Source organism: Lotus japonicus, chromosome 5 (genome assembly GCF_012489685.1).
Source record: "Lotus japonicus ecotype B-129 chromosome 5, LjGifu_v1.2".
NCBI lineage: Eukaryota > Viridiplantae > Streptophyta > Magnoliopsida > Fabales > Fabaceae > Lotus > Lotus japonicus.
Genome location: NC_080045.1, coordinates 64,479,809 through 64,506,553, shown reverse-complemented (window position 1 = coordinate 64,506,553; position 26,745 = coordinate 64,479,809). Strand labels below are relative to the sequence as shown.

Below are 26,745 nucleotides of genomic sequence, written 5' to 3'. Positions count from 1 at the left end.
ATAATAATTGATAGAATAATAATAAAATGGTTTGAAAATCTTAGAATTCAATTGAGAAATTATTATATATTACTATTACTATAATAAAAGTTGAAAATAAAGGTGCGCACGCAGCCTTTGGCCCTTGGTGTTGGTAGGAAATCCACGCACTCTTGTTAGATAGCGAAGCACATCAATAGTTCAATACAAAACAAGGGGCCAAAAAGTGGATTTGCTGTCTTCATTAGCAATCACCATCACCATCCATTACCAAACCAGATTTTATGAATTCAGATCCACTTTCTCTTCTATGTGTATGTTTGAATAAGTGTAAGCAAAATCACATTGAGTCAAAACATGAGTCATAAATTTGTATGGCTGCTCATTGTGAATTTTTTTATTGTAAATCCAAGCATCCACTATATCAATACTAATCATGTCTTTTTATCTCTTACTCCTCTTCTTATTCTATTAAGATATAGTTTGGTTTTAGGCCTGAGAAAATATTTTTCATTACCAAACATCCAATTAGGCAAATAGAACAGATGGTGTTTGGTTGGTGGCCCATTCAAGTCATTGCTAATTTGCTATGGGCCTGTTGTATCTGCCGCTTTGTTTAGTCAATTTTGAATTTTGGTACAGGACAAGTTGGTCTGGTGAGTGATCAAGTGAGTAATGGTGGCTAGATTCGGTTCAGGAAAATACAGCTTGATCTGATCGGTTGGGTCCCCATCTACGTATCACTCATCTAACAAATGGAGGGGTATTAATCACTTTTGAAGGTGGGTGCAAGCCACACTAAAAGTAAAAATGTAAAATTGTTTTTACATTGTACAAGCTTGGGTGGGCATTATGATTTCCTTGAATATTTTAGAGGAGTATTGGAGTAACTTTGGAGGGTTCTTATCCGTGACTTTGGCAAGAAGGAAGGTTCATCACAAACTCAAAATTAATTACACCCCTCCTAGTAATGACCCACACTTCAATTTCAATTCAAGTTAGCAGTAAATGATGGAGACCAAAAACAAAACATTATTAAGTGAGATTGTCTAAATGACAATGCAAAAGTTTGGATTAAAAAATTATGATTTTTGATAGACCAATTACGTTTGAAATGATTTTTTATATTTTATTTAACAATTTATTTATAAATAATAATGTTGGCCTATTAGAGTAGAGTTAAATAATCTCATGGTTCACTTAGCCAACCCATAATAAGTGATGCTACATACACATACACAGTACAAACCAGTTTGGATTGAACTTCCAAACAATGTTTAAAATCAGAATGAAACATTGAAAGCGTGGCTTTGAAATAGGAGACCTTTTCCAAATAGTTCATGCAACAAAATGGGTAAGATAGGCCTCAGCCAGCATGTGACCCAACTTAACTTGAGCCTCCAAGGTAAGATGAAGATTATCTTCCTTCAACTGAAATCCCTTTGCATCCACGCAAATCACATTTGGAAGTTCAATCCCTTTTTGTGCTTCCCTCACTTTCTCCATGTACTCAAACCCTGAGGCTATTGCAACCTGCATTGCATAGACAAGACTACAAGAGTGAACGAGCGAATGCTCAATTTCGTCCTAAAGTTAATCCTTAACTCCTTATAAAAGGGAAATATCATATCATCATGGTCTCTAATTGTTCATAATAGTTTATATAAAGATAAACTTAACCGACATTTTATCTGATCATAAAGATTAATTTGATCGACATTTAACACAATAAGTGAACTCGCGATGTGTTTCCTTCTTTCTGAGACAAACTAACTTGTTCGATGGTTACTACACTAATATTCCGCATTCACTTCATCCCTACTTGAAATTGCGAAAGTAATTAAATACACTAACAAAATTGGAAAAAAAAAAAGTAATTTTCCAAACCTGAATGATGGGAAGAGATGGAAGATTGAGGTCTTGACGAACATTGTGGATGAGCGTTTCCATGTTGACCTTGTAAGCCTCTGCATCATGCTCACTGGAAGTGTCACTCTCTCCCTGGAACCACAGCAATGCTTTGATCTCGCCACCGTGGTCGCCGGTCACGCTGAATTTGGCTCTCTTCACCATGTTTTCATACAACTCCTCCCCACGCGCCCACTCCTTCATGGGGGTGCCACCCACGGCACACGGGACAAGGCCGAACTCGCCGCCCACGCGCCGCCGCACCGCGTTGGCGAAGCACATGCCGGGACCCACGCCGCAGACTTTCTTAGTGTCGATGTCGGTGTGGAGAGGCTCGTGAGCTGGCTCCCATCGGAGGGCGGCGCTGAGGCGGAGGATGGAAGGGTCAGGGTGGCACTCCGGTGGAACGACGCCGTCCCAGCGCTTGTTTGGGTGGTGGTGGGGGTTCTTAATCACGCCGCCTCGTCCGGCCATGTTGCTTTGGCCGGAGAGAATGAAGATCTGTCGTTTGGTTTTGGGTGGATGCTCGTTTGGATCTGCATGTGTGGCTGTTTCCATGGCTTCCACTTCCCAACAGACAAGAGGATTCCTATGAGTTTACGTGCTGTTGGGTCATTGTGCTTGAGTAGTTGAGTTGTTATATTTTTTTGGTACGAAAAAGAGTTGTTAATTAAAGCAATAAATGATATGCCACCAAATTTGTTTTATAATTTACTTCTTGTCGCCGCTCTTAATTATAAGACATTCTATAGAAAAATCTCGAGATTCCATGGAAAAACTCTTAGTTTTATTGGAAAACCTAGTCATGCTTGCATAAAAACTCATGATCAATTCCATCAAACGTGGGTAGCTGCAGCTTTGGGTGGTTTGAAGGTGGAATGAGTGTTTGGGTTAAGGTTTTGGGTATTAGAAAAAACATGGGGTGAAAAGGGAAGAAGATGAGGAATATCCAAGCGAAGGATGAGGAGGAATGAGAGTTTTGTTGAATGGAAAGTTGTTACATCCTATCCATAAGGCCGATGAGCACCAAGGTGACAGTAAAGTGATGAAAATCAATGTGAGACTAAAAGTCATCTTGGCGCTGAGTTAGGGCAACAAGCTTAACATCGATCGCGTCAGATGCTCATCAGAAACAAAAACATTAACTTGAGCCATGAGTGAAAATGAAAGCACCAATATGATAGTCTCAAACCTACATTACCAATAACTTGTACCATATAAATTCAATAAAAGAAAAGAACAAGAAATTGAGGAGTGAGCTCAATTTTCTGATAGATAATTTAGGGTTTGCATGACACCTTTATTCCACTCTTACAATCAATGGATGCTAACCTAGTGGTCCTCAATCAAGAAATATTCTAGACATACTTTTTTTTTTGTCAAAGTTTCCATTTCATTAAACATAAAAAAAGCCCACTAGATAAAATCATTCAACCATTTGGGCTTTATTCATTCCTTTTGGACCGAAAGGGCTGACTAGAGGATATGGGCTAAATGGGTAGCTACATGAATTTAGAAATGTTTGTTCATCTTTAGGGTTGAGTTTCAAGAAAAAAAAATGTATTAGACATTCCTTTAGCAGGTAGAAAATTCACTTGGCATAGACCGAATAACCAGGCTCAAAGCAGACTTGATAGGGTCTTGGTGTCCAATGAGTGGGGTACCTTCTGGCCAAATTGTTCCCAACTTGTGCTGAACCGTGACGTGTCTGATCATTGTCCGGTGCTCCTGAGGCAAACCTTCCAAGATTGGGGACCCAAGCCCTTTCGAGTTCTCAATTGTTGGTTGGGGGACCACCGACTACCAGCACTTGTGGAGAATTCGTGGAAGGATATGAAGGTGAAAGGGTGGGGTGCGTTTATGGTGAAGGAGAAGCTGAAGGGCCTAAGAAGCGTACTAAAAGAGTGGAATAGGGAGGTATTCGGTGATCTGAGAAGCAGGAGGGAGGTGGTTGTTACTCAAATTAATAACCTGGACTTAAAGGAGGAGGAGGTGGGCCTTGACCAAGCTGAAGTAGACTTGCGAAAGGCGTTGTTTAATGATTTTTGGGCGATTCTTCGTCTTCATGAATCATTGTTATGTCAGAAGGCGAGGTCCAAATGGATAGCTGATAAGTGCCATTTTTACGTATATTTGAATTCATTTTAGGCACTTATCTTAAGTGATTCATGAGAAATCCTTATTAGTTCTCCTCATCTTGATTGGAATTTGTTATTTGATTGAGAATTAAGCTCAAATGTGTTTTATGATTGATTATATTCTCAAATTTTGATGTAGGGTCTAAGTTCTCAAGGAAAAATGTATATTTTCATGAGACTTGAAGAATTTTTGGATCATCAAGGTGCCCAGCGCTTGTCAGTGGCCGCCCAGCGCCTATGGCGGTTCCAGAAACCCAACCTTGAAGTAACTGGGCGCCCAGCGCCCATAAAGGGGCGCCCAGCACTCTGCACAGATGCAGAAATCATTATAAAAGGATTTTTCTTCAGTTTCAACCAGGGGAACTCGATTTTGGAGGATCAGAACAGAACCCAAACAGAAGGGAAACACAAGAGAAACATGGAGAGAGGCTTAGGAGGCTAGAGAAGAGGCTTGGACATCGGATTCGGCGGCGAGACATCACGACGGTTTCGGTTCTTCTCATTCTTCTTCTCTATTTGTAAAGTTATCCATGAAAATGGATAGCTAATCTCTCTTTTGTTGGGGTTTGATGTAATTGATTGATACTTATGTTTTCTATTTGATTCTCCTTGATATAAATCATGTTCTTTGTTTATGAGTTAGTGATTCTCTCTTGATCTTCATGTTATGTTTTAGTTTGCGCACTTAGAACATATATGCTTGATTCGGCGTGAGAGCGAGAGCTATATCGCTTAGAGTCCGAACTAGAGTTATTCACCTAATAATCCTAATTGCTAGACATAGAGTTATGTTTGTTAGTCACTTAAACACCTAAGCTTCATGATAACTATCTTTCTTAATCACGTGAGACATCAATGTTTAGGATTAGAGAGTTATTGTTATCCACTCATGCGAGACATCGATGATGTAGGGTTGAACTGGTGTAGATGAGTCATAAGCATAGACTTGGTTGTATTTGAATCACAAGAAGGCACAGAGGTCATTCAATGAAATCTCATCCCAACAATTCCTCATACCTGTTGTTTCTCTGTTAGTTTATTTGCTTTTCATTTAGTCTCATGTATAACCAATCAATCTCTTAAGAATCCATCATTTAAGTTTGTCAACTATTGTACGACATAAGTATTACACCTCTCTGTGGATACGACAAAACCCTTTACTATACTACAATTGAATCTTGAGAGATTCAAACGTAGAGTGGTAAAAAATCTTTCAACAAATTGGCGCCGTTGCCGGGGAGGTGTGCCAATACTAATTGCATTGCAATAGTTTTCATTCTCGAATGATTGTGAATATAATGTATAGTTCTTGTTTTCAGTTTGTTTTTCCTTGTTGTTACTAATCTCTTGTGTTAGTTAGCTAGTTCAAGACGAGAAACAACGAGAAGCTTCTGAATCACTACCTTCTTAAAATGTTTCAATCATCTCAGACATACTATGCTCCTGAAGAGGATATGATTTCTAAGCTTGAGGATACATGGGTGCAATTCATGCAATTGACCATGATTCATCAAAGGAATACTGAGACTTCCATCAAGAACTTGGAGAATCAATTGGGAAGTCTAGCTAATATGGTATATGAACATGGAAGAGCAATGGTTGAAGCACAAGTGAAAGAAAGTGACGAAGAAGAAGAAAAACCAAAAAAAGAAGAAACAGATCCAACCCTTCACCACTTACCGATTCCTTCAAGCTCTCCAAAGGTAAAACGTGAAGAGGATGAGGTAAGCTTTGAAGAATTTGATAGTATATCACATCACCAACACAATGATGAAATTCTTAATGTTGAGCATATAGACGTTGTATTTGGTGATAGGTTTGATGAGCTGGCTGAATCCGATTCTTCAAAGAATTGTAAATTCGCATTCATTCATATGCATGTAAATATCTTGGCATGTGAGTTGAGTGTATGTGAATTGGTTTGGGTTGAGAAAATGAAGAAAAATAAAGAACTTTTGCTGGCTTGGAAAGCTTTTTATAGGAAATTAGATGAAATCCAAGTCAAACGGCCTAAGAAGAGGAAGGGGTTATATTATAACCCTTGTTTGTGGTCACCATGATTGTGTTTGCGTCAAGCTAATGACGTTAAACGAGCGCTTCCTGGGAGGCAACCCAGTGTTTTTATTGCTTTTGTTATATTTATGTGTTTTCATGTATTTTTAGAACTAGGGTAGTGATTTTGTGAAGCTTAGATTAAATTTGTGCTTTAAGGTGCTTCACAAGTTTTGATAGATATATTGAGTGTGTTTAAAGGTTTTGGAAGCAATGAAAGTGATGAATTTGGAATTTGAGGGATTGACTTGTGAAAATGCATGAAAACTGATTGAAATTTGGATCATGTGAAATTTCTTTTCAAAATCTGCAATTGAGACTTGTAACAAGTCCAAACTTTGATTTAGTATGCATATGGATGGTTGGTGTGTATGACTTGAGTGTTTTTCAAAATTTTGGGTTTGTGGTTGTGAGTTTCGGATGAAAAACTAGTCTCTCCTAGCCATTTTCTGCATAAACTGTAAAAACGTGCTTCCAAATGCTTATGAACCATCTCATGTATGAATCAATGTTGTTTCTCAAGTTTAAGAATAGTTTTGTAGTGAACCCTTTGATGATGTGATGAAATTTCAAAAATGAAGGTCAATTTGCTCTTTTATGGATTATAGAGTGTCATGAGAAGATAAGCTTCAATTGTGTGCTCTAAGGCTCTCCACAAGTTTTAAATGGCATGAATGAGTGATTATGAGGCCTAGAATGCAAGGAATTTGAGAAATGAAAAAGATAAGTTGTTGAGTTTTGAAATCATGAAATTTGACTCTTAATGGAATCTAGAATGACTTTTGTGCTAAATGTGCTTCAATTGCTAATTTTTAGGTATGTACAAGTTCCATAGGGTATTTGAATGTGTTTGGACCAAGCGGAATGTGCTAGAAGTGAATACATAAAAATATGGCCTATTGAGTTTCAAAAAAAGCATAAAAACTTGTCTTTGAAGCCTTGCATTGTGAATCTTTGATAAACTGTGCTTGATTTTTGAATTTTAAGGCATGAACATGTTTGTAATGATATATGAATGTGTGTAAATCAATTGGCGTGACCGGGAAGTGTAAAACTCAAAATTAGACCAATCCAGTTGTGGTTTTTTAGTTTTCTTGAGCTTTTACACTGCACAGGGCGCCGGGCACCCATCTGATAGCGCCCAGCGGTCTGCAACTCTGATGCGGACCGCTCAGCGGTCTTCAGAGGCTGCTCAACGCCACCCCTTATCAGCAATCCACTCTTCTTCATTTCTTATCGAATTTGAGCAAATGACCACTCTCTGGTAAGCTCTTTAAGTCTATTTTCATATGGACTAGGGTTGGAATTGTTTCAATTCTTTTATTTTCTCATTTATCCCTTGAACTCTAATATGTTTTTCCAGTGACTGTAAGGCAGATTAACAAAAGAATCATACAATTTGGCCTGAGGACAGTCCAATTCTCATGGAGGGAGAGAGAGATCAAGGATATAAGTAGAGAGCTTGGGTTCAAAGCATTCACATCATGAGGGAGTCCTTTTCACTTTGTTTTTAGTGTCTTTTTAATAGTATAGTTTTATATATAGCACTTGTGTCTCGGATTTCCATGATTCTCTGACTGTTTCAATACTTGCATGATTTACTTGGAATTCTTGAAGCATAACATGAAAATTACTTGAAAATCAGGGTTATTTGAAACTTTTTAGCCTGTGAGGGAGTGTTCCTATACACTGTGAGTTGAGAGAACATCACTGAATTATATGATTAACTTTGTTTGAGTCTCTTACAAACATTGGTTGCATGGAATTTCTAGGAAAGGATCAAGGCATGTTTTGTTCTGTATATATAGCTACTTAGCCAAATAGCCTACCTATGCCAATTAAAATCCATTTGTTACCCCTTTGAGCCTGAAATTTGAAGATTTGTGTGTTGTTCATGATTATGACCCTTAAGCCTAAAAGAAAAACAATGACTTTCCTAAGCTTAATAAGCAAAGAGAGCATTCTTAGTGTGGGTTGTTTGCAAGTTGGGGGGAGAAGGCTTTTGTGCTAAAGTTTTTATGTGATTTGAATCCAATCTCTTTGTAAATATTGTCAAATATGTGCATGCTTCCAAAGAAAAAAAAAATGCAAAAAGAGAAAGAAAGAAAAAAGAACAAAAAGAGAATAAAGAAGAGATTGATTAAAAACAAAGGGTTGAGTTGAATTGAAAATGGTGAATGAGAGTTGGTTTAAAGCAAGTTGAGAGGAGTGAAGTGAAGTGTGATTGCTCTCTTTCCTTGTTGAGTTTCTTTGCATATCTTGAAAAACCAAACTCTTTGAAGCCTAGCCTCGTTACAACCTTTAAAAGTCCTTAGTGATCCTTGATTGCACATGTGACTTTGATGATTGAAGAGACAGGTAACAATCTTGACTTCTGTGATTCAGTGATCCATATGAGTGAAACACAGACCTTGCCTGATTTACATGCTATATCTTGGCTTGATTGAGTGATTCCCTGATCAAGAGTAATTGATTGTATGTCTATTGAGTTCCAGGTTGAATAAGTAGTTGTATTAATGTTATGCATTCTCTTGTGGGCATCATGTTTCTCTTTTGGATCATTGATTCAATCTTTGTGAGATCTTGCAAATTGAGCTTTGAAAAAGTTTTAGTCATGCTTGTTTGATTAAAGTCTTTACCTTTTGTTTGAGGACAAACAAAGTGCTAAGTTGGGGGGAGTTGATAAGTGCCATTTTTACGTATATTTGAATTCATTTTAGGCACTTATCTTAAGTGATTCATGAGAAATCCTTATTAGTTCTCCTCATCTTGATTGGAATTTGTTATTTGATTGAGAATTAAGCTCAAATGTGTTTTATGATTGATTATATTCTCAAATTTTGATGTAGGGTCTAAGTTCTCAAGGAAAAATGTATATTTTCATGAGACTTGAAGAATTTTTGGATCATCAAGGTGCCCAGCGCTTGTCAGTGGCCGCCCAGCGCCTATGGCGGTTCCAGAAACCCAACCTTGAAGTAACTGGGCGCCCAGCGCCCATAAAGGGGTGCCCAGCACTCTGCACAGATGCAGAAATCATTATAAAAGGATTTTTCTTCAGTTTCAACCAGGGGAACTCGATTTTGGAGGATCAGAACAGAACCCAAACAGAAAGGAAACACAAGAGAAACATGGAGAGAGGCTTAGGAGGCTAGAGAAGAGGCTTGGACATCGGATTCGTCGGCGAGACATCACGACGGTTTCGGTTCTTCTCATTCTTCTTCTCTATTTGTAAAGTTATCCATGAAAATGGATAGCTAATCTCTCTTTTGTTGGGGTTTGATGTAATTGATTGATACTTATGTTTTCTATTTGATTCTCCTTGATATAAATCATGTTCTTTGTTTATGAGTTAGTGATTCTCTCTTGATCTTCATGTTATGTTTTAGTTTGCGCACTTAGAACATATATGCTTGATTCGGCGTGAGAGCGAGAGCTATATCGCTTAGAGTCCGAACTAGAGTTATTCACCTAATAATCCTAATTGCTAGACATAGAGTTATGTTTGTTAGTCACTTAAACACCTAAGCTTCATGATAACTATCTTTCTTAATCATGTGAGACATCAATGTTTAGGATTAGAGAGTTATTGTTATCCACTCATGCGAGACATCGATGATGTAGGGTTGAACTGGTGTAGATGAGTCATAAGCATAGACTTGGTTGTATTTGAATCACAAGAAGCCACAGAGGTCATTCAATGAAATCTCATCCCAACAATTCCTCATACCTGTTGTTTCTCTGTTAGTTTATTTGCTTTTCATTTAGTCTCATGTATAACCAATCAATCTCTTAAGAATCCATCATTTAAGTTTGTCAACTATTGAACGACATAAGTATTACACCTCTCTGTGGATACGACAAAACCCTTTACTATACTACAATTGAATCTTGAGAGATTCAAACGTAGAGTGGTAAAAAATCTTTCAACAATAGCTGAGGGCGATCAAAACTCTGCCTTCTTTCATCACACAATAAATTGGAAGAGGCGGTCAAATTCCATTGTCGGATTGGTGGTTGATGGAGTGTGGGAGGAGGAACCAGCAAAGGTAAAATTGGCGGTTCATGAGTTTTTTGAGAGGAAGTTCAGTTATGTACATGATGTGCGTCCGAAGCTTGATGGGGTTCAGTTCAAGACAGTTTCGGCTGAGGACAATTCAGATCTGATCGCACCTTTCAGCTTTGAGGAAATCAAAGGTGCAGTTTGGGAGTGTGGAGGGGATAAAAGCCCGGGTCCCGACTGATTTAATTTCAAGTTCTTGCAGAAATTCTGGCATGTGATTGAGGGTGATTTCTCTAGAGTGGTGTTGGATTTTTGGAAGCGGGGTGTGTGGCCAAAAGGAAGTAATGCTTCCTTCATCGTCCTCATTCCAAAGGTAAATTCGCCACAAAATCTTAGCGAATTTAGGCCATTTCTTTGATTGGGTGTGTGTATAAGGTGGTGTCAAAGCTGTTAGCAACAAGGTTAAAAGTTGTTCTTGCAAAGTTGATTGATGAGCGACAGTTTGCTTTTATTGGAGGTCAGAATATGTTAGACAGTGTGGTGGTGTTGAATGAAATTGTGCATGAGGCGAAACTAAGGAAGCGTCCGACAATTGTATTCAAAGTTGATTACGAGAAAGCATATGACTCCGTTGAATGGGATTTCTTAGAGTATATGATGAATAGGATGGGGTTCTGTGGTAAATGGATAAGCTGGATACTGGGATGCCTTCGATCAGCTTCTGTTTCGGTCTTAGTGAATGGTAGTCCAACTGGAGAATTCTACATGGAAAAGGGTCTCAGACAAGGTGATCCCCTTGCTCCTTTCCTGTTTCTGATTGTTGCAGAGGGGTTAAATGGACTGTTTTTGAATGCTGTAAAGTTGGGGAAGTTCAATGGGTATGTCGTGGGTGATGAGAGTGGTATTGAGGTTTCACTGCTACAGTTTGCTGATGATACAATATTTATTGGGGGTGCTACAATTCAGAATTTGGTGGTTTTGAAATGTGTTTTAAGGTGTTTTGAACTGATTTCTGGGTTGAAAGTTAATTTCCACAAAAGTAAATTGGCAGCAATTGCAATTGAGCAGGGGGTTACACAACATTTCGCTTCTTATCTGAATTGCAAAGTAATGTCTGTTCCATTTGTTTATTTGGGTATTCCTGTGGGAGGTAGGCCGAGTTGTCGGAAAATGTGGGAACCAGTGATGAAGAAGTTGAAGGATAGGCTAGCAGTTTGGCGTCGGAAATCTATTTCTTTCGGGGGGAGAATTTGTCTCATTCAGAGCGTTCTCTCAGCTTTACCACTATTTTTCTTGTCCTTTTACAAAATGCCTGTATGTGTGGTGTCGGCTTGTACTCGGCTTATGCGGTCTTTTCTGTGGGGTGGCAGTGAGGGGGAGAAGAAGATAGCTTGGGTAAAGTGGCAGATGTTTGTAAGCCAAAGGAGGTGGGTGGCTTGGGTATTAGAGATGTACAGAATTTTAATAAAGCCTTGTTAGGGAAATGGATGTGGAGATTGAGAACTGAAACTGGAAATCTCTGGTGTCGGGTGGTTCATGCTAAGTATAATAACGAGTTGAGAATCAAGGAATCAGCTTGGTGGAGTGGTGTTCAGGAGGCTTGCAGGGTTGGGATTGTGGAATGGTTTGAGGAGGGGGTTCAAAAACAGATTCGGGGGGTGATGCCACCAAATTCTGGACGGAAGATTGGATAGGAATGGGTACTCTTCGGGACAGATACTACAGGCTTTTTAATCTGTCTAAGGAGAAAAGGTGTTGTATTTTAGAGTGTGGGGGGTGGAATCACGGGGTGTGGACTTGGAAACTTTCATGGCGGAGGGCATTAGTTGGGAGGGAGTTGGGTTGGCTTGAGTTGATGATGAAGGATTTGAGTGGGGTGTGCTTGTCAGAAGGGGTTGAAGACAAGTGGTTGTGGCTTCCGGGTGGCACCTATACAGTTAACTCAGCTTACTCTTTTTTGCAGGCACCAACACTGGCGGATACAGATCCTATTTTTGCCACCATTTGGAGAACCGTAGCTCCTTCCACTGTGAAAGCGTTTGCGTGGAGATGTTTGTTGGGCAGGTTGCCAACCTATGATAATCTGATAAAGCGTCAGGTAGTTGTGGATCCGGCTATGACAGTTTGCAAGTTCTGCCAAGGTGAAGTGGAATCGGTTACGCATCTGCTGTTTGCGTGTTCTGTTTCTATGGATGTCTGGCTTGAGGTGTATAAGTGGTTTGGAGTTTTCACTGTGTTGCCTAGGGATGTTCGAGGTCATATTCTTCAGTTTCACTTTGGATGTAATGGAAAGCAATCCATTGGTATGCTTGTTGTTTGGCTGGCAACAGTGTGGACAATTTGGCTGTTACGGAATGAGGTGGTTTTCAGAGGTGGCACGATGAACATTCCAGCTACTGTAGATTTGATAAAGTGGAGATCTTGGCAGTGGCTATCAGTGAAGTCTACTGGATTTTCCTACTCTCTGTTCGAATGGTATGCTGAACCGTTGGTGTGCATTCAAGCTTTTTAATAGGTCCCATTATGCAGCAGCGAGGCTTTTGTGATGGTTCTGCTTTTACTGTCTTGGGCAGAATTTTGGGGTGCATTTTAGTGAGGAGTCGTAGCTGTGTGGTGAGTTTGGGGTGAAAGTATTTGAGCTTGTGGTGTGCTTGTGTTTTGGTTAGTGTTTGCTTTGGAAAAGGCTACATGTGCTTGCTGTTTGTGCTGATATGCATCGTGGAGGATTGCTGATTTTGTGTGCTTGCTGTATTGGTTATATTTAGTTTGCTATTTTTATTTGTTGGAGCTGAAGGTGTCTTGTAACTTGGGTACTCTTGTTTTCCCATCTTTCTTTAATTTGTATTCTGTCTTTCATGTATTGGGTTGAAGTACCCCTTGTACTTCTATGCAATACAAATTTGGCTTATAAAAAAAAAAAAACTTTGTAACCTCCGCCAACTCTATCTGGCTCTTAATGATACATTACTACTTTGAACAAAAAAATGATTATGGGTAAATTATTAGACAATATTATATTCACTTCAAGGCAGCTAACAGAGCAGGTCATCTGCTGAATGAATAATGCAGCTAAGCCGTTATAAGATTCACCAACAAACCAAACCCTTCAAACAGAAACTCCAAAACTCTGCGAACCCATCAGCAATGTTCCTCAAAATGAAGGGTTCAGTAGGAAACCACATGCAATGTTGTTGAATTACACATTAAAATCAGCAACCAACTAGTCGTTGTATCAGAGAAGATTATGTAATGCTAAGAATTTTAATTTTACTATTTCTCGGAGATAGAGATTGCAGCAACAAAACATCTTTTTTTCTGAGTTTCTCAATATATTAATCCTGATATCACATGACTTGCTTTTTTCTATTTTATTATTTTGTTTCATTAAATAGGCGCGCATGATGTTTCAGAAAGCCACCTTAAAAAAAGAAGACACTGACAGAGTAAACATTATATCAAAGACTTTAGATCCACACTGTCCAAAAACTTTGTGCACAAAATCAGAAGTAGTATCATTCATATGTACTATTAAACAAAGCTTAATTCATAGTTTATAGTCACCAACACCTACCACGCCCCATGCCCATGGTCAACCAAAAGCACATTATAGAGACCAGGATTGGATTCACTTGCCAATGTTACAATCATTGCTATATCTTGAATAAACAAATACTTGTCTCTAATCTTTTCCCCTTGTTCATGCTAATACAAGTCAACAAAAGATGGAAAAAAAAGTAATTAAACAAACTTGATATCCAAACTACAACATCATTTAACATGTATGGATTGGTTCTTTTGCACAACTCAAACCACGATAGCTCCACAAACTACACTTTGTAGCTTTTCACTAACCGCATAACCAAACACGCTTATGAAGAATTAATCTTCTCTAAGACTTGTAGAGCTTCTTTCATTGAGGGTCTCTTTTGTGGGACAACAGAAGCACAACTTAGCCCCAAATTGAAGCAGGCCAATATTACACTTTCTCTGCCTTCCATCTCTACCTTGATGCCCACGTCAGCCATCCTCAAGACCCGGTTCTTCTCCTCTTCAACCGAACCGGGGTGAGGCCATTGGTCCAGCTCCCGGTCTGAGAAACCCCTCCCACTGAGAAGCTCTAACAAGACAATGCCAAATGAATACACATCCCACTTGGGGCTTGGCTTGATGTTCTGAAGTGACTCTGGCGCTTGATAAACCACTTGTTGGCCACCACTACTAGAAGATGGTCCCATTGTTGCATAGGGGCTAGAACCATTAGGAAGCTGAAGCATGTTGTTATCTTGTCCGGTTCTCTGGTTCACCCCCATTAACTGCCTGGCCGAACCGTTTGATCTCAAGAGGAGCCGGTCCACCCCAAAATCGCTTATGATGGGTTCCATCTCTGAGTTTAACAGAATGTTGCTCGGTTTCACATTGCCATGGACATGCTTCTTCTCATGAATAAAGTTCAAGCCTCTTGCAACCCCCTTTGCTATCTTCAATCGTGCCTCAAAGGATAAGTTCAGAGGAGATGAACCAGCTCTTCCTAAACAGAGAGAAAATTAACCAAAACAGGAAAAAACAGAGCAAAAACAGGGCAAAAACAGAGCAAAACAGAGAAAAACAGAGAGAAAAATAGAGAGCATAGTTATGAAAGGTTAAGAGCAGAATGAACTTACTGTAAAGAATGCTAGCGAGGCTTCCATGGGGAACATAGTCACATATTACAAGCTTTTCATCTTCCCCCCAAGAGAAGCCACGAACTTTGACCAAATTCGGGTGGCGAAGCTTTGCAATGGCTCTTACTTGATTCTCAAAGTCCTTCTTCCTCTCAATGCCGCACTCACCAATTCTTCTCACAGCAAAGGCTCTCCCATCTTGAAGCACTGCTCTATACACGATGCTGGCACGGCTGGTTCCGAGAATGTACGCTGAAGCCTTCAGCAACGTGTCCAGCTCCAGCTTCGTCTCGCCGTCTACAGTTACTAGCGTGGCTTCTCTCTGAATGTTGCCGTTTTGTGCGGCCGTGGACACCACCACGGTGGGGTTTTCATGGTCGCTGTCGGAGGTGGTTGCTTCTGATGTCTCCTCTTCTTTGGTTGTTAAGCAGTAACATGGATTGAAGGGTGTTCTCACATTTGGGTCTTGTTTTGCAATGGTTTCCACTTTCTTTTCTGAGTTTGTAGAAGTAGCACAAGTGGCTGGGTTTGGATTTCTTTTGCTTCTTTGTTGGTAGACGAAAAGAATGATGAGAGCTAATACTGCAAGGCCAGCCAAATCTCCTACAACAATGGCTGCTATGGTAGAAGGTTTTAGGCCACTCTGAGAAGAACCACTTGGAGGAGCACCTGAGGAGTTTGATGATGGGTCTGTGTCAATTTTGGGTATGGCTGCAATTGCTGGTGAAGATGTGTTTGTGATATTAGGTGGAGGAGTGGACATAGTAGAGGGAATAGAGCAAAGAATCTTCAAAGGCTTCCCACATAGATCAGCATTCCCTGATAGCAGCTCAGTTTTCTGGTTGAGCAAAGCCAGAGATTCTGGTATTGGTCCTGTTAGATTGTTGAATGAGAGGTCAATTGTTGAGTTCACTGGAATCTGTTTTGCAAATGCTGGAGGAATTGTTCCTGAAATCTTGTTGTAAGAGAGATTCAAGTATCTCAAAGTTTCACCACCAAACACAGTTGGCAGAGAATCATTGAGCAAGTTGGAGGAGAGATCCAAAATCTCCACAGATTTGAACCCGGTTGGGACTCCACCAGAGAAATAGTTACTCTTCAGAGAAACAACAGTTAGGTTCTGTAGAGCAGTGAGATTTTCTGGGATCAACCCTGCAAAGGCATTGTCAGAAAGGTTGAGAACTTGAAGGCTTGTCAATTTACCAACCAGCTCAGGTAGCTTTCCTGAGATGACATTGTTTGAGAGAGAGAGCACTTGAAGCTGAGAAGAGTTGAAGATGGAGTTGGGTAAGGACCCGTTGAGGAGATTGTTGGAGAGATCGAGATGACGAAGGTGTTGAATCATGCCTAGTTCTTCAGCAATGGAACCAAGAAGCTGGTTTTTTGATAGAACCAAGCTTGTCACTCTGAACAAATCAGGGGAACCAGGGGTTGGAATTTCAGTGCATGTAACTCCATTCCAGGAACATGGAGTTGCATCATCGTAGTTCCAGCTCTCTAAAACTGATAATGGGTCACTAAGAATGGAGTACTTGAATTTCAGCAATAGCACCCCATCAGAGTTGAGAGCAACAGATTGAAGCAGGAGAAGAAGAAAAGATGAAACCCTCCACCAAAAATGGAGATTCTGGGAGTTATGGCTCATGATTCTTCCCTGAGATGATCACAGCACAGCATGTTGGCAACTACAAGTTCATGGTGTAGAAAAAGAGCTCTGATGGAAAGGCAAAGGACAAAGAAGAAAAAGGATGAGGTTACCAACTGCAGCTTGTTTGTTCGGTTCACCAAATCTTCAACCTGCTTAAGCATTAGTAGAAGAACATTTGAAGGAGCAGATAGATAGGAGCATAGAATGTGTCACATTACATTAGAGTATGGGAGACAAATAGGGTGTAAGAGGACCAAAAGTGAGTAACTGGGGTTTGGTTGGAGAGGGAAAGTGGTAGTAGAAAGCAGAAAGCAAAGACAATTCTTCTCCTGCTTTGTGCAGCTGATAAAGATGAACTGAACCTAAATGAAGCAAAGATAATTGTTTTCATTATAAAATTGAGTTATGTGGTGTTGGTACCCAACTCTCTGTCAAGTCTGAAACAAAGCAAAATATTTTACACAGAATTGGCAAATAGTACAAAAAGGAATCAAACTAGTGCAACAGGACATCCAAGTGAGTTGGAGCCCATAAGTGGAGACTCCACAGTCCACTCCACCACTTCACCCCCTGTGAATTTAGTATATGGTGGTGGGTGGGTGTGAGTGAACTGCACAATTAAGTTTCTAGGGAGGGGATTATTATTATTAAATGTGTATATATGATATTAGACATGGATCTGACTCATCTATTTTAATTGAGAAAAATACTTTAGATATAAACACTTTAAAACTTAGTTCAATTAACATCTCCAATAAATCTATGAAAAATGACTTATAATTACTTATCTTATAAGTAATTACCTAATAATGTACACCCTTAATTAGTGACAAACTAGAGTTACAACTTACAATGATTGTGGTCTAGAAACACCTTAAATTGTAGGCAAGCTAGAGTTGCAGTGATTGTGGTTATTGATTCAGTAAAAAGCAGAATGCAATTTATGGCAAAATGTATGACAGTGGAATTCCTTATGAAAGAGCAAATGGAGAATGAAGTCATGGGACCTCAAGGGGTGCCGGTGGGGGACTCTATTCTCCAAATTGTCTCGTTTCTACCGGGCTCGGTACCATCTATGTTTAGTGCCTATCTATCATGACCAACCACAGATAAATAGTAAATAGTAAATAATCATCATTTAGACAGATGTGCTCTCTGAATTGGTAAGTACAATATAAATTATAATTAGATTGGTTCACGGGTGCAAACTATATGGTAGATAAAACATTTCACCAATCAACACAACCAAAGACTAACCATAGCAACAGTAAATGGTGAAGGTGTTTCTGTGATATTCATAGATGCTTCAATTTCACTGATGGCAACCGTCCATGTCACCGTCAATTTCCAAATAATGGTCCTAACTCCAACCTAAAAATTATATTAATTACTGTACGTTTACCATTAATGTATATAGGTCTAATCTAAGTATCTAACTATGTTTTCACTTTTCACGGCATGGCACAGTTCTTAAGTGGGATTTTTCAACAAGCAGCACGAGCTCACATTACATAGTGGTTTTAACTTATATAACTCACAAACATAAAATTATTTATCTATGTGTGAGATACATACCTTATTGATGAGCATCTTGTAATTTCTCAGTGGGACAAAACATTCACGTGGGACTTCACATTTTTCTGAGATGAACACTGAGCAAGCGGCTATGAAAAAATTGAGGCACTGTTCAGGTGTTTGTGGTTCTGAAAATATTCCATTTGATCTGATCAACACACTCTTGTTGTGGTTGTATTGCATAAACTCTGAAAACGCATTTCAATGAGTCAACAAAAGGCTTATGCTTGCAGATGCAGTAGTACTATCTGGGAAAAGAATGTGGGAAAAGTTTCACACACAAGTATTTCTGTTACTGCAGGTTAATTGGGATGGGCTGTGTCTATCTTTTTGGGGTCACTGGACCAGTATGTTTTCCATTTGAGGTGTTTTGCAACTTGCACTTAAAAAGTGTGTTAGAGCTATAAAATTTGGAGACTTTAAAAACAGAATTTTGTAGATGTATAATTAATGGACCCATACTAATCGGTTCCCCTATATTTGGAGATACAAGATTACAAGGGAAGCTCACAAGAGACTTAGAGACATATATGGGTTTTTGGTCGATTTTAAATCGTCAATAATATGTATTGCCACAAAAATTGGCACGATAATTAAAATTTGGAATGTATTTCTTAAAATAAGATTTGGGCAACTAAAATCAATATAATTTTTGAATATACATTATGAGTTTTAATTCTTGAAAGCTATCTATGTAACTTCACATATTATTGACGGTTTTTTACCGTTAGAACTAGCATAAATTGATATATGTATGTGCAGGGTTCAAAAATCATTTCCCCCATATTTCTTAAATGATTAATTGATCATCATTAGTATTTTTGTTCACAGAAATCACAGGCATTATTGTAGAAGATTATTTCAGCTATGATTGGAAAATATCATGCATGCCACAGACGATAAAAATGAATGGTCTTACTAAAATCTGCTGATAACACCAAACTCCAATAGAAATAATGGTCCCAGATTGAGTGGGAGCCAAGAGAGTGAGTGCGTGAAAATCCTCTGTATATATGTTTTATGGACTGTATTACTCCTATATGAGATCAATGTTGATAAAACTGACGACCATCTTCACACAGGAACAGGACTTTAATCATTCGAAACGCCCATAACAAGAAAGAAAAAGAAAAACTCTAGCAGATTGGCTAATGTGGGCTGCAAAAGTTTAAGTGTCAAATGAAAGTAATTGTTATTTCTATGTGATATATTGTGATTGGTTGTCGGTGTAAATACATATACGTAAAACTCGTTTTATATATATTATTGTCTCCCAACATTGTGGACATGGGATGAGAGATTCACGGGAAGATAAGAAGATTTATACTGTATCATATATGTGGTGACCGGTGAATGCCCGTGACTGTGTCTGTGAGCTCGTTTAGTTAATCACATCACATGCTAGACTCTTGTCTTCTTTCGTTAAAACTTAAAACAGAGATTTTAACAGTTTATGGACTAAAACACATGTAAACGATGTGAATATGTGATGTTATTTATTTGTAGTTCTTACGTACACTTGAGGTATTAATTAATTGAGAGACAATCTTGAGTAGATTTAAGCATGTGTGACTTATTATCTAGTGTAGATTTTAACTAAAGTGATACTGAACAATTATATTAACAATAACAAGGAGGAAAGTTATATATTTATCCTAATTGATCAACAAAGTTGCATGCGAAGAAACGGTAAAATATATTTCTACCTTCAAAATTGTCTAAAGTGATTGATTTTATTCATGTCCATTTTATGCTTAATGTTTCTTAAAGGGTTGGTACTGGCAGGGTGAATCCACCTTTGAATCCATCTACCTCTTTTACTTTTGGCTTTAGGTCATGTCACCCTGCTCTTTCTTTCAGTAGTCATGCTGCATTTGCTTCTCCTTTGCTATTTCTCATCACTACCCGTTAGGAGGTCATTAAAAGTTGTTTGATTTACTGTTATAAAGTATAGAAAAGTAAAAATAACACATTTTTTACTACTTCAACAAAAAGTGTTAAAAATATGTTTATATGTCCTTTCTCATACTTATTAATGATAAATCAAACATGCTCTAAAGTCTAAACTATTGCATGTAGTATCACACTATTATATATTGAGTACCTAATCGATGATGTCAATATATTGTCTCATCACATGTTTGCTTATGCATGGTCAGATTTAAGGGCATCAAAGCAAGCTTGACCCATGGGTCAACCCGCCTGAGCGAGCCAGCTAGCTAACTACAACCTGCCAACCCACCATGCATAACCCTCTATTTGGTGCCGGTTAGCCCGCTACGTGATGAGTAGGGTGAGCCAACCCGCCAATAAATGGGGTGAGTTAGTTTTTCCATCTCACATTATCTAACGTGACAACCTAGTCCGACCCGACGGGCGCGTTGCCCGCATTTCCACCCCTAGTCAAACCCAATGATCTAAAAATCAAATCAATCGTTCAACCAATAAAGACTATGGTTCACAATTTAATGACTCAACCATAGTTGAAAGAAAGGCGCAATAAACAAAGAAGAAGAATCTACATGGTCTTTTTAGGATTGCGTTGTATTTTGCCTAGTTTTTTGTGAAGAATCATCAGGCCCAGAAAAAGCCCAAAAATAAACGTGGGCCTTCCCATTACCCACCTCAATCTCACGTTTGCGAATCAGAGGAAGCAGAAGAAGACGGAAAAAGACCAGAGAACTCGAACACGAACACCAGCTACTCTTCTCTCTCTTCACCGTCGCAATTAGCAATGCAAACGCTTCTTTTGCCGGCACCATGCGCCGGCAAGTTCACGGCGGCGCCACCACCTGCAGTTCCTCATTCAGTCTCCGCCGTCTCCGCCCATCGTCTCTCTCGACCATTTCTCCGGTCGAATTCACTCCCCTCACTCCCTCTCAAATTGACTCCTCCTTCTTCTTCCTCTTTCTGTTCCGTCACTTCTCATCGACCACGGAATCTTCCGTTCACCGTAACCGCTTCTTCCCAGGTGTCTCCAGCTTTCACTCCCTCCAACGGTGAATCAGAAAAAGCCAAACTCGATCAGGTACTCGCTCTCATCACTGCCCCCACTTTCTCCAAACTACCATTGCATGTGGGTCTTCTGAATTGCTATGTTATCATCGCCGTTAGGTGGTTCTAGATTTTCCGATTGCCAAGTAGAATTCCATTTCTAGGGTTTGAAACTGTGGTTACTGGTTAGAGTTGCTGAAACTGGCAATGTACTGTGATAGTAATGGTTTTGTTGTTGTTGTGGTGGTGCAGGTGGCGAAGAGATTGGAGAAGACAGCGAGGTATTTCAAGCGTTTGGGTAGCTTAGGGTTTTGGGGTCAGCTAGTGTGCACGGTGATCTCAGCCGTCATTCTCTCGTTTTCGGTTGTTGTCACCGGGAAGGTAACATCGCCGGCTACGTTTTATGCTACTGCCGGTGGAATAGTGGCTGGGTTCATTTCTGTGTTCTGGTCCTTTGGCTATATTCGTCTCTCTGAGAAGCTTAGAAAAACTGCAAATCAACCTACCAAGGTGCTTCTTCTTTTTCTTTTATTTAAATTTGTTTAGAGAGCTGAATGATGCTAATTGTTTTAGTTTGTGTTTGGATACATGTTTATTTTATAGCCACATTACCTGTGTTATCTCCTTTTGGAAGTTTACAAACTGAAGGAAATCAGTGTGTCTATAAGACTTGGGAATTAGGATACATTTGGAAATTTATTTTGCCTAACTTGTAACATAAACACTTAGACTATAGGATGTTTGATTAAATTTATGAAAATAGCGTGTATAGCCTAACTAGAAGCTCTTTTGAGCTTATTTTAATATGTTTCTCTCATTAACTTATAAATTATTGTTCATATCAGCTTATTTTAGTAAGCTTCCTGTTTATTAGGTTACCACTTAATTAAGCTCGTTACTCAAACACATCTTCTTTTTAGTGATTCTTTAGGAGGTTGGTAGCTTCACTTTTTACCTGTGCTTTACAGGCACCCCCTCGCGCTGATGTGGTGAAAAGCTTGCAAAATGGTATTGTAGTGAACCTTCTGGGGATGGGTGCTGCTATCCTTGGGATGCAAGCCACGGTTGGACTGTTAGTTGCAAAGGCTCTCACTTCCGCTGCCAATCCATATTATCAGGGAATTGCTCCTGGTTCTAGCCCTGTTCTCGCATTGGATGTATTTTTGGTGCAGGTAAAACATATTGGTTTACTATAAAGTTTCCTTTCTATAGATAATGAAAATTTTAATTTACTTTCTTGAGGGGTTTGCACTGAAGGTAGATACTGTAATTGTAGTATAATTTGATGTTTTGATCATGTTATATCTCTTGTTTTGCTTTTTCCTTGCGTTCTGCAATCTGTGATCTGCACTGCATAGTTAATGTTGTTATTCAAAAACTTTTCATAGTCTCAAACTCTCAACTTGCTCCAAGTTTTGGGTTTTCATCTTTTTCAGCTCCCCTTAATGGCCATCCTTACCATCCTGGGCAACTATTCTATCTGTATGCCATGCCTTTCTGGCATCTGCCATTGTCTTTCTTCTCCATTTTAAGAAATCTATAAGAAATTGGGGGAGATGTCTTGATTACTCATATTTGGTTGTCTGAAGTATGGACCGGACCGGTGGATTAACATAACAATAGGATCAAGAGAAGAAACAACACAACTCTCTTAATGTGAAGTTCTCTTGTATCAAAAACATATTAGACAGTATGAAGTGCAAATGACTTCTGAATATAGGGAAGACTGGGGCAGTTTGGTTTGTTTTGTGTTCACTTTTCAGTTGTTGATATGTGATTACTGTTTTGACCTTCTTTTAAAGGAAATGATAAAAAACCTCGAAATATTGCAAGATCTTGAAACAAGGAAATGAAACAAAATAAAAATATATCAAATTGCATAATGTGAATATTATTTTGATTGTCTTGGATCCAACATGTGCTCTTCAGCGATAGCAATGTTTTGAGTGTTGGATGCCAGTCATCGAGAAATGAGTATGTTATCCCTCTTTATTTTGCAGGCTTCAGCGAATACTATTCTTTCACATTTCCTTGGACTTGTTTTCTCACTGGAATTATTGAGATCTGTCACATTACCTCCCTCAGAAGCTCTTCCATTTCCTAAGTTTGCGTAAGGCGTGCCTCAACACATGTAGGATGGAATCACACACAAAATTGTACCCTCATTCATAGTGGTTGTTTTCTTTATGAACTGTGTTCAGCCTTGATACCGCATTGTAAGGCCCTGTTCTGAGGCGATTGACATTATGTATTTCCAAGTTGAAAATAACCTATACAATATTGTGAATAAGAATGGTAGCGCCTCAACAATTCAAGATCCTTAGGCAGATGATCACAATTGCATGAGTTTACTGCACTGCGTAGACTCTACAGTTTATGTTTGGATTCTAACGTTATCAGTTGTTTCTTTCATAGCTTGTCAACAGCAAGTGTGAACTGGAGAAATTTCAAAACTCCACTTTGTATTGATTGTATAATAGAACTGTATAATGCAATCTCCATCTGGGTATTTGTTTCTTTTTCAAAATGCATGCTGTGCTAGCTTTGTCTGTCTGTTCTGACATTTTATGTAAGGAACACGGTTTTTCTAGTTTGGGTTAACTTGTTGCACGTAATTTTGCATTTGCACCACTTTTTATTATACATCATAATCAAGTACATGATTGTTTTGGTTCACATGCAGTAGTCACATGCAAGGTTTTATGCGCAGGAATGTGATCAATCTTACCAAAAATTAGGACTAAAAGTGATGAAGAGAAATATTTATAAATTACAAGTTCGGAAATCTCATTATGGAATAAGTGCAATCCTATCATAGAACTAAGCATATCTAGATTTGATAAAATGCTAGTGCCTTAGAAAGCTTTAATCCTCGTTCTATTTTAAACTAAAACACAGCCCTTTCAAGGTCATTGAATGATATGATTCCTGGTTATACCCAGAACTAGATTTTGGGGCAGTAGAAAAGTAAGAGTGCAATATTGGCCAATAAGGCGAAAATATTACACGTGAGAATTTAAGATCCATGACCTCATCATATAGTAGTAACCAAGTCAGCATTACATCATATAACCAACACAACCAAGTTCATTTTGTAGCAAAAAGCCAAAAACCATGCCATGTACCATCCTAAAGAAAAAAAACCGATATGCAAGTTCTCCATGTCCATTCTTTTTTGCCTCCTCTGTAATCCGGTCCAAATTGAAGCTTAATAAGGTAACATACCCATTGACAAAAGTTCACATAAAGCATCATCTCCCCGAGTGCAGAGAAAATGAGAAGAGAATAATCACCTACGTCAAAGCTATTGGTCAATCCTGTTTCTGAAGAACTACCATACCATTAACCATCAATTAGAAGTTTAAACAGCAATAGCTTCGAAGCAAAAGAAAAACTTCAAGTACTCCAAATGTTAAGCACCCCGTGTAAGCTCCTAATAGACTTTCATTTATCCATTTGCACCCTGAATTTCCAATGGAAGAGATTAACTCAAAAATTCAACTGAATAATTTAAAGAAGAAAACACCAAATTTATATTATTCATATCAAATCAAATTATTAAAGTTTTTAGTTGAAAAAATATATATACAAAATGTTGTAAATCATCTTTTGTATTTGGTATTATCAAATGCAACTGGAATTTGCATAAATATGATACGAGAACCTGGAAATATCAAATTATACATTCGAATGGACACAATTAATATCCCATAAAACGCGCCCTTTCTCCATCCAAAATTTACACCTTTCAATGATTGCTAATAACTACTCCATCCAAATTATTTCAGGTTCATGGTTGATAACTTTTATGGTGGTTTTTTACTTGCTGTCAAAACTTATTAAAAGCTGACTAGGTGACATAAGAGAACAGCACATGTTACTGGCAAAACATAAGTGTTAAAATATATGCAAGCAGTCCTTTCTTTGGTGCTGCCCCATGAAAAAGAGAGAGGCTATACCAACCCTCAGATAATGGTAAACTAGTTACACCCCTTAAAAAGTTTTCTTAGACGGTACATAGACAAAACTCTACCTAGTACCTAGTATGATGCCTCTAAAATAAGGTTATGTTGATAGTGCAGTAATGATGTTGCAAAACAGACAAATTGCTCACAAAATACATGGGAGCAGGATATGGTTTTTAGCAATTATTTGCATCAAACATATACGTAACAGGATAGAATGTTCTCACTGCATACCTACTGCACCTTCTTTTCTTTGTTTGTGAATTTTGGGATCTTGCTTAAAACAACCCTGTGAATCGTTTTATATTGTGTCAGATAAATCCCATGCACCAGATACAGCTTATCATTAATTTGGTCCTGGTACTTGTCATACAACACAGGAAGAGACAAGCTAAGAAGAACACCTATCAAGAAAAATTAATGAGTATTAAAAGCAGATTTATGCTGAGAGAATTTCACAAAAGATAATCGCAATGTGTAAAAAGCTACCAAAGCATAGAACTCACCTATATAGATCAAGGTCAAGAAGTTGAACAGACTACCAATATAAGATATTACCCACAATGCACCAACAACCTGATTCACATAAAGAACTATCAACATAAAAACAAGTCTGTATTTGTACCGAGTACTGACGCTTAAACTCATCGAACTCGGTATAACACAAAAATGAGAAGATAAAATATCGCCCGGTACCTGAAGGCAAAGCAGCAAATTCCTCTTAATCGCAATGTCATGTGCGAGAGACAAAACCCGATTTAACCAAATTTGTAGTGAATCAGCAACCCTGGCTATAGTTTCCTCTGAGATCTCCAGATCAGGAAGAGGAGGAAGTGGTCTGTCTCATAAAACCAAAACAAAGTAATTTCAATGGAGGAAACTATAATCACCATTTACCACTATATCTAGCATCCTCATAGAATCACAGGTTTCTTCTTCTTAGCATCCTCATGTGCATAAATTTACAGAACAATTAACACAGCATCTATAATTCTATATGCATTTTTCTCTAAGATGCGATGATATGCTTGCAAATGCAAAATGATTCTCGGTAAGTAGAGATTATACCTGTTGAGAAGGTTAGCAGCTTTGGCCCATAGGAAGAGAATCACGACGAGAAGCAATACAACATTGGCAACGAATGACAAGAAATTGTAACCGGCTCGCTCAAACAGGTACCACAATGCCGTCGCCGAAACCAGCACCGTAACTCCTCCACGCCAGTTCTTCCAGAGCAGCACATCGGCAACTGCAACAGACGCAATTCAAGAGAAAATATATCAACAACGATTTTCCAATTGTTTAACAGCTTCAAACATCAAATTGTAAACTAAATCATCCGATTATAGCAGGAAGAGATCCATGGCGGATTGAAGGGAATCGGATAGAGAGAGAGAACCTGAGCCAGCGCCGAGAGCGTGGTGAACGGAGATCCGATTTGGTTCTCCCATGGCGATTGGGGGAGGTTTTGTGGTGGTTGCAGCGTCGCGAGTAACAAACTAACACTGCTGTTACGGTGGCTCTTTCTTCTTTTGATTTTTTGGTCAGGTCATGTATTCCACGTTGCCAATGCGAAACGAATGACATCCATTCTCACCTCACCTGCTCTTTCATGGGCTGGGCTTTTCCAGCCCATATAGTATCAGTCTATTTGCTTTTGATTTTTTATTTTTATTTCGTAGTTTATTAATAAAATTGATTTTTTTTATTATTCAGAAAATTTATTAAAAAAAATTGTCATATTTTAGTAATTTTACTACTTTTTTTTGTTACATTTGGAAAAATGTCATATTTTACTATATGTTTTCAATAGAATGACAAGACA

General features: G+C 38.7%; 4 protein-coding genes across 5 annotated transcripts; 1 reads left to right on the top strand and 3 right to left on the bottom strand.

The window, feature by feature from the left end:
- Nucleotides 1–1,067: 1,067 nt before the first annotated feature.
- On the bottom strand, nt 1,068–2,522 carry LOC130716677 (probable carbohydrate esterase At4g34215). Its single transcript, XM_057566680.1, has 2 exons — nt 1,867–2,522; nt 1,068–1,512 (listed from the first exon to the last, which is right to left on the bottom strand). The coding sequence occupies exons 1-2, from the start codon at nt 2,443–2,445 to the stop codon at nt 1,318–1,320; spliced, it is 774 nt and encodes a 257-aa protein (XP_057422663.1). The 5' UTR covers nt 2,446–2,522; the 3' UTR covers nt 1,068–1,317.
- Nucleotides 2,523–13,600: 11,078 nt separating this feature from the next.
- Nucleotides 13,601–16,899, bottom strand: LOC130716676 (receptor protein kinase-like protein At4g34220). The gene is made up of 2 exons (XM_057566679.1): nt 14,739–16,899; nt 13,601–14,605 (listed from the first exon to the last, which is right to left on the bottom strand). Exons 1-2 carry the CDS (start codon nt 16,381–16,383, stop codon nt 13,947–13,949), a joined length of 2,304 nt encoding a protein of 767 aa, XP_057422662.1. The 5' UTR covers nt 16,384–16,899; the 3' UTR covers nt 13,601–13,946.
- Nucleotides 16,900–20,598: 3,699 nt separating this feature from the next.
- Nucleotides 20,599–23,482, top strand: LOC130720943 (protein TIC 21, chloroplastic). Its single transcript, XM_057571649.1, has 4 exons — nt 20,599–20,989; nt 21,208–21,465; nt 21,924–22,127; nt 22,956–23,482. The coding sequence occupies exons 1-4, from the start codon at nt 20,696–20,698 to the stop codon at nt 23,067–23,069; spliced, it is 870 nt and encodes a 289-aa protein (XP_057427632.1). The 5' UTR covers nt 20,599–20,695; the 3' UTR covers nt 23,070–23,482.
- Nucleotides 23,483–23,904: 422 nt separating this feature from the next.
- On the bottom strand, nt 23,905–26,503 carry LOC130720944 (reticulon-like protein B11). Of its 2 annotated transcripts, XM_057571653.1 has the most exons (6): nt 26,320–26,497; nt 25,989–26,169; nt 25,617–25,758; nt 25,427–25,496; nt 25,155–25,324; nt 23,905–24,418 (listed from the first exon to the last, which is right to left on the bottom strand). In XM_057571653.1, the coding sequence occupies exons 1-5, from the start codon at nt 26,369–26,371 to the stop codon at nt 25,155–25,157; spliced, it is 615 nt and encodes a 204-aa protein (XP_057427636.1). In that variant the 5' UTR covers nt 26,372–26,497; the 3' UTR covers nt 23,905–24,418. The 2 variants fall into 2 exon arrangements, with proteins under 2 accessions (XP_057427636.1, XP_057427635.1); XM_057571652.1 differs by having other exon boundaries at nt 25,427–25,758; nt 26,320–26,503.
- Nucleotides 26,504–26,745: the final 242 nt, after the last annotated feature.

Bases quoted from the DNA above. Each gene is read 5' to 3' on its own strand.
- LOC130720944 (XM_057571652.1), bottom strand. From the start codon at position 26,371: ATGGGAGAACCAAATCGGATCTCCGTTCACCACGCTCTCGGCGCTGGC. The intron at 25,759-25,988 runs GTATAATCTCTA...TTTATGAGACAG, and splicing joins GCTGCTAACCTTCTCAACAG to ACCACTTCCTCCTCTTCCTG. The intron at 25,325-25,426 runs GTGAGTTCTATG...TTTTCTTGATAG, and splicing joins CTTGACCTTGATCTATATAG to GTGTTCTTCTTAGCTTGTCT.
- LOC130720943 (XM_057571649.1), top strand. From the start codon at position 20,696: ATGCAAACGCTTCTTTTGCCGGCACCATGCGCCGGCAAGTTCACGGCG. The intron at 20,990-21,207 runs GTACTCGCTCTC...GTGGTGGTGCAG, and splicing joins AAAAAGCCAAACTCGATCAG to GTGGCGAAGAGATTGGAGAA. The intron at 22,128-22,955 runs GTAAAACATATT...TTTATTTTGCAG, and splicing joins TGGATGTATTTTTGGTGCAG to GCTTCAGCGAATACTATTCT.
- LOC130716676 (XM_057566679.1), bottom strand. From the start codon at position 16,383: ATGAGCCATAACTCCCAGAATCTCCATTTTTGGTGGAGGGTTTCATCT. The intron at 14,606-14,738 runs GTAAGTTCATTC...CTCTCTGTTTAG, and splicing joins CCTCGCTAGCATTCTTTACA to GAAGAGCTGGTTCATCTCCT.
- LOC130716677 (XM_057566680.1), bottom strand. From the start codon at position 2,445: ATGGAAACAGCCACACATGCAGATCCAAACGAGCATCCACCCAAAACC. The intron at 1,513-1,866 runs GTTTGGAAAATT...TATGCAATGCAG, and splicing joins CATCTCTTCCCATCATTCAG to GTTGCAATAGCCTCAGGGTT.